Source organism: Microtus oregoni, unplaced genomic scaffold (genome assembly GCF_018167655.1).
Source record: "Microtus oregoni isolate MIOR12 unplaced genomic scaffold, Mior012 000028F_ref0000031, whole genome shotgun sequence".
NCBI lineage: Eukaryota > Metazoa > Chordata > Mammalia > Rodentia > Cricetidae > Microtus > Microtus oregoni.
In genome coordinates, this window is record NW_024543087.1 from 27,952,581 (window position 1) to 27,967,043 (window position 14,463).

Consider the following 14,463-nt stretch of genomic DNA (forward strand, 5'->3'; position numbering starts at 1 on the left):
ATAGTTCCTCAGGTGCCATCCAGCTTCTTTTTAATTGATTGGTCCGTGTGTATCTGCGCATGCGCACTAAGTCAGGTAAAGGACGACTTTGGAGCGTTGCTTCTCTCCTTCCACCCTTAGTTCTGGGAACTGAACTCAGGTCTTCATGCTTGCAAGGCCATTACTTTACTGACAGAGCTGTCTCCTCAGCCTCAGACCCATTCCTTTAATTAGTAATTTATGACTTTGGTTTAAGAAATATCTTTTTTTCCTGTATAGGAAGTTTTTAACATTAAGAATTATTTTTTAGGGCTGGAGAGATGGCTCAGCAGTTAAGAGCATTACCTGCTCTTTCAGAGGTCCTGAGTTCAATTCCCAGCAACCACATGGTGGCTCATAACCATCTATAATGAGGTCTGGTGCCCTCTTCTGGCCTTCAGGCATACACGCAGAAAGAATATTGTATACATAATAAATAAATAAATATTTTTTAAAAAAAAGAATTATTTTTTTAAAGCTTGGAAAAATACAGACAACGTGTAACTATGCCATGCACTAGCTCCTAACTTCTCACACTGAACACACATTAAGCTTTTTGTCGTAATCCCTTAAAGCATATCTTTTTAAAAAGAGTAATAGGTCGAGCTGCCTTACCCCACGCTTTGACCTTGCCTCCCTCTCCACGATAGCCACTTTTCTGAACTTGTTTGTAGTTCTTACGTGTTTAGTTAGCTTTATTACATGCATATGATGTCATAAGTAACATTTGCAGTACTTTTTTTATTTTTAAATACATTTTTGATTTACAAAACATGACATACGTGTGCATTCTTTAGCAGTTTACTTTTTCCACTTATATTTTTTGAATAATAATGATGAGATTTTTCTTGATGTCTGAGTATCTACTGCTTGAACACTAACGTAAACGTGTTCCTTCTTTCTCTTGTTGCTGTGATGAAAGAGCCGACAGAGCAACTGAAGGAAGGGAGGGTATGTTCTGTGCAGCAGAACCCTGCAAGGAGATGCAGTTCTTCATGGCAGGGAAGTCATGGTGACTGGGCAGAGGTGGCTGGTCACAGGGCCTCCACAGTCAGGAAGCAGGAGCAAACAGACGTGGGGCTGGGCCGTACAATCTCCAGGCCGTCTTCTTAGTGTCCGTGGGCCTCATGCTCACATTTGAGGGCTCATGCGTGCTCTGTCAGTAGAAGAACAGATTAATAGGTGGGAGGACTTTGGCATGATTCCAGGCCGTTGAAAGCCCTTTGTAAATATTTGCAGTTAGGCTTTAGGTTACTGTGGATGGAGGGGTAAGGGAAAGGGGACTCTTGGAGGGTGGATGAGGGAAAAGCTGACCCACCCAAGCCAGAGGTGAGTTTGAGAACTCAGAATCTGAGCATGTGGAAGGAGGGAAATAAAGCCCTGGGAACTCTGGGAAAGTGTCTTTGCAGCAGAGGAAACTGTTCTCTGATGGTTGGGGCTTTCCCCTCAGGCTGTTCAGAGGTAGAGCCTGCCAATCATATCGGGCGCTTAGGCAGTTTTAAGAGCCTCAAGGAAGTTGAATATTTGAGGGAGTATAAAGATTAGATTAAATTTCAACTGAATTTAAATTTTCTTTTTCAGAATGTTCCCTTTATCTTTCAAATATATATTTGGTCAGGACAGGCGGCGCTTGCGAATTAGAGGCAGGTGGTTGCTTTAATTGGTAAAAGAATGTTCAGTTTAAATTATAGGTGCTAAAAAAATTGTAAGGAAAATGTAGTGTTGAAATTATTGATGACATCCAAAGGCCACGGTAAAGCCCAGGAGAAGCATAGCCTGCCCACTGGAGGTCTCATGGTGAGCCTGGGGCCTCTTCGGTCCATCTCAGGTATTCATGTGTGTAAGACAGGTTATATCTGCTTGATAAATATGAGTTGATATACCTAGAGTTTCCCTTCTACTTTACCTAGGCTGATTTCTTTTAAAAGTGCAGGTTCTCATTTCACAAGAATAGAATATATAATACAAATTATTGCGTAGTTATTTTACAACTGTATACTTATGTGGTTGTTGCTATCCTGTTTCGCTAGGGAGGCCTGTGTGCAGTGACAGTGGGTTCTGCCATGGAGGGTGGGAGACTGACAGCTACTTTGATCACGCCTTTTTTCTTTTCTCTTTTAGCTTTATTCCAAAGGAATTTTTATTTCTGACAACTTTATATCTGGTTCTTCTTTGTTTTGTAAAAGTATTTCATCTTTAAATTAGCATGCAATTTAGTATGCTTAATTGTGACATTTTCTTTTCTTAAAATCACTTTCATTTCTAATTTTAAAATGGTTTATTTATTTTTATTTTATATGCGTTGGTGTGCATGTCTGTGTGAAGGTGTCAGATCCCCTGGTACTGGAACTCAGACTGCCATGTGGGTGCTGGGAATTGAACGTGGGGCCTCTGGAAGAGCAGCCAGGGTTCTTAACTGCCGAGCCACCTCTCCAGACCCAGTTATGGCATTTCCATACACACTTCCTCATTGGTCCTCCTCCGTCTGCCCACTCGTGCCCTAGTCACCTTCTCTTCATAGCCCCCGTTCTGATTTCATGTCGCATGCACTCTGTTAGCCTCCTGGCTGCCTTAACAATTCTTTTTTCTCCTCTAATGATCCCCTTTCTACTTTAATAACTTCTCACATTTATATGCATATTTAAAATGAAAATATAAGATTTGCTTGTGAGAGAAAGCATGGTATTTTTCTTTCTGACTCTGGTTTATTTCACTTGTTTTAGTAATTTCTGGCTCCATTCATTTTCCCGCAAATGTCATGATTTCATTTATCTTCATGCCATGACTTTCTAAGGTGTCAGAACAGAGACAGGAACTGTGCCATGGAGTGGTGAGGTTAAATAAGAACACACACAAAGCCAGGAAGAGAATGCATTTACGGTGTTTATATTTAGTGTTTTAATCAATTTTTTGTGTTCTAAAGAAATTGCAGTGTTGCCGGGCAGTGGTGGTGCACGCCTTTAATCCCAGCACTCGGGAGGCAGAGGCAGGCGGATCTCTGTGAGTTCGAGACCAACCTGGTCTACAAGAGCTAGTTCCAGGACAGGCTCCAAAGCCACAGAGAAACCCTGTCTCGAAAAACCAAAAAAAAAAAAAAAAAAAAAAAAGAAAAAGAAAAAAAAAAGAAAAGAAAAGAAAAAAAAAAGAAATTGCAGTGTTCTTTAAAATCCTAACATACAGGCAATAAGTTTATATACCATATTGTCATTATCCACATTTAGAAAAGTGCATTCAGGCTACCAGTGCTCACCATATTTTATGCACTGTCTTGTCATAGCTACCTTCTCAGTGTTTCAGTGATTTACACGGGCTAGAAGGCTTATGTTCTAAAAGGGTACAGAACATGTTTTATAATGAAAAGAAAGTTTCTTTACTACTGCATGGCCATCTGCATTTCCTCTTGAGGAGCAGTTCCTATCTTTTTTTAAAAATTTACTTATTTATTAAAGATTTCTGTCTCCTCCCCGCCACTACCTCCCATTTCCCTCCCCCTCCCCCAGTCAACTCCCCCTCTCTCATCACCCCAAAGAGCAGTCAGGGTTCCCTGCCCTGTGGGGAGTCCAAGGACCTCCCATCCAGTTCCTATCTTTTTATTTTTCCTATATAATGATTGTTTTACTGGCATTTAATGAACATTAAGTGGTAACGACGGTAAGTTAGGAAATTAAAACTTGGATTTGAATTTCAGTTTCATAAGTCACTGAAGTGTCTTAAAGAGGGTTGGAGAGATGGCCCTAGAGGTTAAGAGCACTGGCTGCTCTTTCAGAAGTCCCGAGTTCAGTTTCCAGCACTCATCTCTGGTGGAATCCTGTGCCCTCTTCTGGCTTGCAGGCATCTGTGCAGACAGAGCATTCATATATGTACAATACAGAAATAAGTAAGTCTGATTAGTAAAGCACTTTCCATGCAGGAGTGAGGGCCTAAGTTCTGCTCTCTAGCACCATGTAAGATGCCAGGTCCAGGGTGAGCATCTGTGATCCTGGTTCTGGAGGGATGGAGAGAGGCAGGTAGGTCTCTAGGGATTGCTGTCAAAGAGTGTCACTAAATGAGTGAGTTTTAAACTAAGGTGGAGAGTGACTGAGGAAGACATGCAGTATTGATCTCTGGCCTCCACGTGCAGAAGTACACATAATCACACACACAAACCTGTAAATTGGAACACATATGCATATGTGCATGTACAAAGGAGGATATGTAGTTGAGATTTTGTTTGTTTTGTTTTACTCTTTGGGGGCCCTCCACCCAGTTCCCAAATAAATACACGGAGGCTTATTCTTACTTAGTACTACCTGGCCTTAGGTTGGCTTGTTTCTAGCCAGTTTTTCTTAAATTATCCCATCTGCCTTTTGCCTCTGGGCTTTACCTTTCTCTATTTTATATACCTTTCTTTCCTTCTTACTCTGTGGCTGAACGACTGGCCCCTGACATCTTCCTCTCCCCCTTTTCTCCCTCCTCCTCTTCTCCTTCTCTTATTTATTCTCTCTGCCTGCTATCCCTGCCTATGTCTCCTGCCTACCTATTGGCCATTCATCTCTTTATTAGACCAATCAGATGTTTTAGACAGGCAAAGTAACACAACTTTACAGAGTTAAGCAAATGCAACATAAAAGAATACAACAATCTTTCCATCATTAAACAGATATTCCACAGCATAAAAGAATGTCACACATCTTTAACTAATATTGCAAAGCACTATATCTTCAGCTGCTTCTAGACATGCCCAACTGCAATCTTAGGGCAGAGACAGGAGAATTTTGAGATCAGCAGGGCCTAAACAGGGAGACCCTGTCTTCCCTTCCATACTCCAGATCATTCTGTATTTTTGTTTGTTTCATTTAAATACTAAAAGACTTAAAACAACATCTTTTATACTTATCAGGTATAATGGAAAAAAGAGTAAGAATAATATATGGGCAAAATGATTTTCAGTACATTACATGCGAATGTTTTGCTTGATTATTGGGAAAAAATGATTATATATTATTAACAAATTACATAAAATCAAATAGGTGTGGCAAAGCATTGGTCCCCAGCTTTATGTTTAACAGTTCAAATGCCAAGTCCTCAGCACAGTAATCTGCAGCCTTTAAAAATGTAGATAAGGGAAAGTGATAGAGATGATTTTGAATAAGACAAGACCACGGAGATTCACAGCCACCACCACCACGGGAATAGCATTTTGAAAAACTAGCAAGTTATGCTTAGAGGTCCTGGTAATGAATTTCTTTCAACACAAAATAGCTGTGTCTATAAAGAGTCACAGCTTCCAGGCATGGTGGTGCACACCTTTAATCCCAGCATTTAGGAGGCAGAGGCAGGTGGGTCTCTGAGTTCAAAGCCAACTGGTTTACATAGTGAGTTCCAGGACAGTCAGGGCTACACAGTGAGGATCTGTCTCAAAAAGAAAAAAAAGTTGTAACTGTAGAAAAATTTCTAAAATGAATACCTAATGCTAAGATATAAGGAACTCTTGAGTGCATAGGATGGCTCAGTTATATCTTTTTCTTCTCCCCCACTGATCTTTGGAATTTGGGGGGGGGGCGTCTTAATATTTTTACTGAGAGTATTTATAGTTTTATTTTTTTTATTAAAATTTTTAAATTTATTTTACACCCTGACCACAGTTCCCCCTCCTGTCTCCCCATTCCCTTCTTCTTGCTCCCCCATCCACTCCTCCTCTGTTTCTGTTCAGAAAGGGGCAGGCTTCCCATGGGTGTCAACAAAGCATGGCCTATCAAGTTGTACAGGACTGAGCTTCTCCCTATGTATTAAGGCTGGGAAAGGCAAACAAATAAGTTCCTGAAAGCCGGTGGAAGCCTTAGGGACAGGCTCTGCTTCCACTACTAGGAGTCCCACAAGTAGATCAAGTCACATATGTGTAGAGGGCCTAGGTCTGGTCCACGTAGGCTCCCTCGCTGTTGGTCCAAGTCTATGAGCTCCTATGAGCTCAGGTTAGTTGTTTCTGTGGGTTCCCTTATGATGACCTTGACCCTTATGATCTTTTCTAGTTCCATTCATTTGCCTTCAAATTTCCTGATGCCATTGTTTTTAACCGCTGAATAATACTCCATTGTATATATGTACCACATTTTCTTTATCCATTCTTCAGTTGAGAGACAGCTCGGTTGTTTCCAGGTTCTGGATATTACAAATAAAGCTGCTATGAACATAGTTGAGTAAGTGTCCTTGTGGTATGATTGAACACCTTTTGGGTATATGTCCAAGTGTGGTCTGGCTGGTTCTTGAGGTAGATTGATTCCTAGTTTTGTGAGAAACCGCCATATGATTTCCAAAGTAGCTGTACAGGTTTGCACTTTCGCCAGCAGTGGAGGAGTGTTCCCCTTACTCCACATCCTCTCCAGCATAAATTGTCATTAGTGATTTTGATCTTAGCCATTCTGACAGGTGTAAGATGGAATCTCAGAGTCCTGTTGATTTATATTTCCCTGGTGGCTAAGGATGTTGAACAATTTTTTAAGTGTCTCTCAGCCATTTGAGATTCTTCTGTTGAGAAGTATATCAAAGATTATAGACAAGTTGGTGTGCACACCATTTCAGTCCTAGTACACGTGCTGCATCCCAGTCCTAGTACACGTGCTGCTGAAGCAGGCACTGTTTTAGATCATAGCACTTTTGAGTGCTTCATATGATTTGATATATTAAATTGCCAGTGATAAATTTCAGTGAATAAATTATTTTTATAATTGGCATGATTTTCTGAAAATCTGGGAATATTGAAGCTCGTATAAGTGAACTTATATATAAGTATAAAAATATGAAACAGGGTTTCCCACTGACCTTCAGTTCCTATTGTCTTATAAGGTGCAAGTGTTTGCTTATTTTTTGTGGTACATATTAACTGTCTTATGTAACTATGTATACATGAGAAGAGCACAATATTATTTTTATTCATCTTCTATGCTAAATATAAAAATCATTAAGTCATCGAAAAATGTTGTTGTACTGGGTGTGGTGGTGTATGCTCATAATCTCAACAATTAGCAGGAGGTGGCACAAGCTAGCCTGGGCTACATAGTAAGACCTAGTCTCAAGAACAAATAAAACATAAATGTCGAACTGTTATATATCAGAAGTCTTAAACATGGGCTGGAGAGGTGGCTCAATGGTTAAGAGCACTGGCTGCTCTTCCAGAGGTCATGAGTTCAATTCCAGCAATCACATGGTGGCTCACAAACATCTCTAATTAGATCTGGTGTCCTTTTCTGGCCTGAAGGCATATATGCAGGCAGAACACTGAATATACATGTATATATACATCTTTTTTTTTAAAAAGAAGTTTTAAACATGTAAGTAAATTACATGTTTCGATTTTTATTGTATAGAAGTAAATATGGATATGAATAAGGATATACATTGAGGCATTGTGTGTAAGAATTGGAAGCCATGTAAATATTCTGCAATGAGGGAAATCCCCCAAATAAATTATGGGGTAGTAATATGTGTCATTAAATGTTTATTGCTAAATAACAAGAAAGCAACTAGTAATGCATTAATACTAAATATGACAATTGCTCACATTTTACCATTCCCCTACACAGAGCTATCTCTGTTTAGAAAGTGGATCTAAGAAAAGATAAAAAAGATATTAGGATAGTAAGATGAGTGTAATTTAAAATTTCTCTGTGTACTTTATACAATTAACACCATCTTTTTTCGTTATTTTTATTTTTTATATGTGTGTTGTGCTTATTTGTATGTGAACCATATGTGTGCAGTGCTTTCAGAGGCCAGAAGAGAGCATTAGATTCCTTGGAACTCTAGTTCCAGGTGTGAGCCACCCAGTATGAGCACTGAGAACTGAACCGAGGGCCTCTGCAAGGCCAGCAAATACTCTTAACCACTGAGCCCACTTCTTACTTTCTTACAGCTTAATTTTGCATATTTTTCCCCTTTTTAGTTTGTTTTCCCTAGTCTGAGAAGGACTCCACTAACCTGGACTGACCTTTCACAGGGAAGGGGGAAGAATGTGGCTATGGTTGGATTACTTTTGAACGTTCCAACCATAAATTCATCTCTGCATGAGCAGACTCTAACCCTCTTCGTGGCTATTATAAATGTCGTTAAGTTTTACTTTCTTCTTCCTTTATACTTGCAAGTGCTATGCTTTCCTCAAACTGAAATCGTCAGGTGAAATATAAATGGAAATTATACAGACTGTTGAGAAGGTTTATGGGGTGTGAAAAACAAGGCTCATCCCCACCCTGCCCCCAATACCGAGTCTGTTGTTGTTTCCTGGCCCACGCTAAAAGTGTCACCAGGAGACTCTACTGTTTGTTTCTTGTCAGCCAGCCCTTCTTGCAGAGGCTGTGCTGCCTCCATGCCTTACATGCCTTAGCCAAATGTTTCCCGAGAGCTAATGTTCTCTTTGTAATATGTTCTTTCTAGATAGAAAGACCTGAAGTAGCCTTTCTTGTCTAAAGATGGAAAACAGTACCACCACAATTTCTCGGGAGGAGCTTGAGGAGCTACAGGAAGCGTTTAATAAAATAGGTAAGTTCCAGGAAGCCTAACTATGATGTTCTGGTTCTGTTTGCTGCCAGACTTCAGGGATGGGGCCGCACCTTGGACTGCCACTCAGCTCTCCTCAAGGGCATTCCTTTCCTTTCCTTTTTCTCTTTCCTTTTTCTCTTTTTTAAATCAGGGTTTCACCGCATTCTTTCTGAAAGATAAGCTAAAGACAAGCTTGCATTTCTAGGTGAATTGGACTTTAGTTCTTGGTCATTACTGCACAGAGGATAATGCAGGTTAATGAATGACAGTGTAACTGAATACACTTCCCACTGGTGTCCTCTTCACAGAAAGGAAAATACAGAAACACTTCCTTGTGTATAAGCTGAACTCCGCTTTCATGCCTTTGTTGCTGATTACAGTACTTTCTACCTCAATGTAGAACATTTGGAAATACATTTTAAAGGCTGCTGGAGGTCTCGTGTCCTTCCCTGCACAATTCTTAAAAATCTCAGTGTGGTTTTCAAAGCCCAAGTGTCTCCTTTTTCTTCTTTCGCTCCTTGAAACCATCCTGTGTTTTGTCTTTGACATCGTTAGCTTAGCAGCTTCCTACTTCTCCCTTCTAAAAGCACAACTCTCTCTCTCTCTCTCTCTCTCTCTCTCTCTCTCTCTCTGTCTCTCTCTCTCATTTGTAAATGCATGTGAGTAGACAGTGAACCTTGTGAAAGATGAGCTCAGTGTTTTTTCCCTGTCCTCAGCAGACTTCTTGGGTAAGAAAGCACTGGTGGAAAACAGGTCAGGTGTGGAGCAGGGATCTCATGATCAATGGTGGTCCATTCTTGGATTTCTTACCAGCCTTCCAAACAATGACTAAAATTCATGTAGGGCGAACCTTAGAGAATAATAATAATAATAATTGTTAGAAATATAGCTTAGCTTGCCTTCAGAAGGGGATTCGTGCATCATTGGTATGTAAATAAGCACTCCCCCCCCAATTTTCTTTCTTTTTTATTTATTTTTAAAACAATTTTATTTTACATACCAATCCCAGTTCCCTCTCCCTCCCATCCTCCCACTTCTCCCACCTTCTCCCACCCCAACCACTCCTCAGAGAGGGTGAGGCCTCCCTTGGGGAGTCAACAAAATCTCTCACATCACTTGAGGCAGGACCAAGGTCCTCCCCCCTTGTATTTAGGCTGAACAAGGTATCCCTCCATAGGGAGTGAGCTCCAAAGAGCCAGATCATGCACTAGGGATAAATACTGGTTCCACTGCTTGTGGCCCCACAAACTGCCCATACCACACAAATGTCACCCACATTCAGAGGGCCTACTTCATGCTGGTTCCAGAGTCAGTGAGCTCCCACTAGCTTGAGTCAGCTGTTTCTGTGGGTATCCCCATCATGGTCTTGGCCCCTTTGCCCATAATATTACTCCTCCCTCTCTATGATTGGACTCCAGGAGTTTGGCCCAGTGCTTAGCTGTGAATCTCTGCATCTGCTTCCATCAGTTACTGGATGAAGGTTCTATGATGACAATTAAAGTAGTCATTAATCTGATTATAGGGGAAGGGACAGTTTAGGTACCCTCTCCACTATTGCTTAGATTCTTACCTGGGATCATCCTGTGGTTTCCTGGGAGTTTCCCTCAAGCCTGTTTTCTCACCAACCCCACAATGACTCGTCTTTCAAGATCTCTCTCTCCCTCTCTGTCCTTTACCCAACTCAATCTTCCCAATCCCTCATGTTCTTCTCCCTCTCCAATTCTCCCCTCCCCACTCCCCTACCACTCTCCTCACTGCCCCCACGCTGCCCATTTACTAAGGAGATCTTGTTAAATAAGCACTTCTTTTTTTTTTTTTTTTTTTTTATTTTAATTTATTTATTTATTAAGAATTTCTGCCTCGTCCCCACAACCGCTTCCCATTTCCCTCCCCCTCCCCCGATCAAGTCCCCCCCCCCCTCATCTGCTCGAAGAGCAATCAGGGTTCCCTGACCTGTGGGAAGCCCAAGGACTGCCCACCTCTATCCAGGTCTCCTAAGGTGAGCATTCAAACTGCCTAGGCTCCCACAAAGCCAGTACGTGCAGTAGGATCAAAAACCCACTGCAATTGTTCTTGAGTTCTCAGTATTCCTCATTGTCCGCTATGTTCAGCTAGTCTGGATTTATCCCATGCTTTTTCAGACCTAGGCCAGCTGGCCTTGGTGAGATCCCAATAGAACATCCCCATTGTCTTAGTGTGTGGGTGCACCCCTCGTGGTCCTGAGTTCCTTGCTCGTGCTCCGTCTCCTTCTGCTCCTGATTTGGACCTTGAGATTTCTGTCCGGTGCTCCCGTGTGGGTCTCTGTCTCTGTCTCCTTTCATCGCCTGATGAAGGTTAATATTCCTGAGGATGCCTATGTGTTTGTCTTTGGATTCACCTTATTTAGCTTCTCTAGGAACATGAATTATAGGCTCAATGTCCTTTATTAATGGCTAGAAACCAAATATGAGTGAGTACATCCCGTGTTCCTCTTTTTGGGTCTGGCTTACCTCACTCAGGATAGTGTTTTCTATTTCCATCCATTTGTATGCAAAATTCAAGAAGTCCTTGTTTTTTACTGCTGAGTAATACTCTAATATGTATATATTCCATACTTTCTTCATCCATTCTTCCGTTGAAGGGCATCTAGGTTGTTTCCAGGTTCTGGCTATTACAAACAATGCTGCCATGAACATAGTTGAGCATATACTTTTGTTGTATGATAGGGCCTCTCTTGGGTATATTCCCAAGAGTGGTATTGCTGGATCCAGGGGTAGGTTGATCCCGAATTTCCTGAGAAACCGAAACACTGCTTTCCAGAGTGGTTGCACAAGTTTGCATTCCCACCAGCAATGGGTGAGTGTACCCCTTTCTCCACAACCTCTCCAGCAAAGGCTATCATTGGTGTTTTTGATTTTAGCCATTCTGACAGGTGTAAGGTGGTATCTTAAAGTTGTCTTGATTTGCATTTCCCTGATCGCTAAGGAAGTTGAGCATGACCTTAAGTGTCTTTTGGCCATTTGAAGTTCTTCTGTTGAGAATTCTCTGTTCAGATCAGTGCCCCATTTTATAATTGGGTTGATTAGCCTTTTACGGTCTAGTTTCTTGAGTTCTTTATATATTTTGGAGATCAAACCTTTGTCAGTTGCAGGGTTGGTGAAGATCTTCTCCCAGTCAGTGGGTTGTCTTTTTGTCTTAGTGACAGTGTCCTTTGCTTTACAGAAGCTTCTCAGCCTCAGGAAGTCCCATTTATTCAATGATGCCCTTAGTGTCTGTGCTGCTGGGGTTATACATAGGAAGTGGTCTCCTGTGCCCATGTGCTGTAGAGTACTTCCCACTTTCTCTTCTATCAGGTTTAGTGTGTTCGGACTGATATTGAGGTCTTTAATCCATTTGGATTTGAGTTTTGTGCATGGTGATAGATATGGATCTATTTTCATTCTTCTACAGATTGACATCCAGTTTTGCCAGCACCATTTGTTGAAGATGCTCTCTTTTTTCCATTGTATACTTTTAGCTCCTTTATCGAAGATCAGGTGTTCATAGGTTTGTGGGTTAATGTCAGGGTCTTCTATTCGATTCCATTGGTCGACTTCTCTGTTTTTATGCCAGTACCAAGCTGTTTTCAATACTGTAGCTCTGTAATAGAGTTTGAAGTCAGGGATGGTAATGCCTCCAGACAATCCTTTATTGTATAAGATTGTTTTGGCTATCCTGGGTTTTTTGTTTTTCCATATAAAGTTGATTATTGTCTTCTCCAGATCTGTGAAGAATTTTGATGGGATTTTGATGGGGATTGCATTGAATCTATAGATTGCTTTTGGTAGAATTGCCATTTTTACTATGTTGGTCCTCCCAATCCAAGAGCAAGGGAGGTCTTTCCATTTTCTGGTGTCTTCTTCAATTTCTTTCTTCAAAGACTTATAGTTCTTGTCAAGTAGATCTTTCACTTCCTTGGTCAGGGTTACCCCAAGGTATTTTATGCTATTTGTGGCTATCGTGAAAGGTGATGCTTCTCTGATTTCCCTCTCTGCTTCCTTATCCTTGGTGTATAGGAAGGCAACTGATTTTTTGGAGTTGATCTTGTATCCTGCCACGTTACTAAAGCTGTTTATCAGCTGTAGGAGTTCTTTGGTAGAATTTTTGGGGTCGCTTATGTACACTATCATATCATCTGCAAATAACGAAAGCTTAACTTCTTCCTTTCCAATACGAATCCCCTTGATCTCCTTATGTTGTCTTATTGCTATTGCTAGAATTTCAAGCACTATATTGAAGAGGTATGGCGAGAGTGGACATCCTTGTCGTGTTCCTGATTTTAGTGGGATGGCTTTGAGTTTTTCTCCGTTCAATTTAATGTTAGCTGTTGGCTTGCTGTAAATAGCTTTTATTATATTTAGGTAGGACCCTTGTATCCCTATTCTCTCCAAGACCTTTATCATAAAGGGGTGTTGAATTTTGTCGAATGCTTTTTCCGCATCTAGTGAAATGATCATATGGTTTTTTTCTTTCAGTTTATTTATATGGTGGATTACATTGATAGATTTGCGTATGTTGAACCAGCCCTGCATCTCTGGGATGAAGCCTACTTGATCATAATGGATAATTTTTCTTATGTGTTCTTGGATTCGGTTTGCCATTATTTTATTGAAGATTTTTGCGTCGATGTTCATGAGTGAGATCGGTCTGTAATTCTCTTTCTTGGTTGGGTCTTTTTGTGGTTTTGGTATCAGGGTAACTGTAGCTTCATAAAAGGAATTTGGCAATGACTCTTCTGATTCTATATTGTGAAATACCTTAAGGAGTATAGGTATTAATTCTTCTTGGAAGTTCTGGTAGAATTCTGCATTGAAACCATCTGGTCCTGGGCTTTTTTTCGAAGGGAGATTTTTGATAACCATTTCTAATTCTTCGCGAGAAACCGGTCTATTTAGATCATTCACCTGGTCTTGGTTTAGCTTTGGTATATGATACTTATTTAAAAAAATGTCCATTTCTTTTGTATTTTCCAGTTTTGTGGCATACAGGCTTTTGTAGTAAGATCTAATGATTCTCTGAATTTCCTCTGTGTCTGTGGTTATGTCCCCCTTTTCATTTCTGATCTTATTTATTTGCGTGTTCTCTCTCTGTCGTTTAATTAGTTTGGATAGGGGTTTGTCGATCTTGTTGATTTTCTCCAAGAACCAGCTTTTTGTTTCATTGATTCTTTGGACTGTTTTCTGTGTTTCTATTTTGTTGATTTCAGCCCTCAGTTTTATTATTTCCAGTCTTCTACTTCTCCTGGGCGCGTCTGCTTCTTTTTTTTCTAGAGCTTTCAGGTGTGTTTTTAAGTCCCCAATGTATGCATTCTCCGTTTTCTTTAAGTGGGCACTTAGTGCTATGAACTTTCCTCTTAGCACTGCTTTCATTGTGTCCCATAGGTTTGAGTATGTTGTCCCTTTATTTTCATTAAATTCAAGGAAGACTTTAATTTCTTTCTTGATTTCTTCCTTGACCCAGGCGTGGTTCAGTAGTTGACTGTTCAGTTTCCATGAGTTTGTCGGTTTTTTGGGGGCAGCGTGGTTGTTGCCTTCTAACTTTAATCCGTGATGATCTGATAAGACACAGGTGGACACTGAGATTTTTTTGTATCTGTGGAGGTTTCCTTTGTTTCCGAGTATGTGGTCAATTTTTGAGAAGGTTCCATGAGCTGCAGAGAAGAAGGTATATTCTTTCCTATTTGGGTGGAATGTTCTATAGATGTCTGTTAAGTCCATTTGCTTCATTACCTCCAATAATTCTCTTAATTCTCTATTAGGTTTCTGTCTGATTGACCTGTCCCTTGGAGAGAGAGGTGTGTTGAAGTCTCCTACTACTAGTGTGTGTGGTTTGATGTCTGCCTTGAGTTCTAGTAATATTTCTTTTACATAAGTAGGTGCTTTTATATTGGGGGCGTATATATTCAGGATTGAGACG

General features: G+C 40.6%; 1 protein-coding gene across 3 annotated transcripts in view; it reads left to right on the forward strand.

Moving 5' to 3' along the window:
* Pls1 (plastin 1) overlaps window positions 1-14,463 on the forward strand; it is a 94,714-nt gene that overhangs the window by 38,595 nt on the left and 41,656 nt on the right. For all 3 annotated transcript variants that reach the window (XM_041677401.1, XM_041677403.1, XM_041677402.1), the window contains exon 2: window positions 8,425-8,529. In XM_041677401.1, the coding sequence (XP_041533335.1) occupies window positions 8,460-8,529 (70 nt within the window). In that variant the 5' untranslated portion in view covers window positions 8,425-8,459. The remainder of the gene's footprint in view (window positions 1-8,424; window positions 8,530-14,463) is intronic.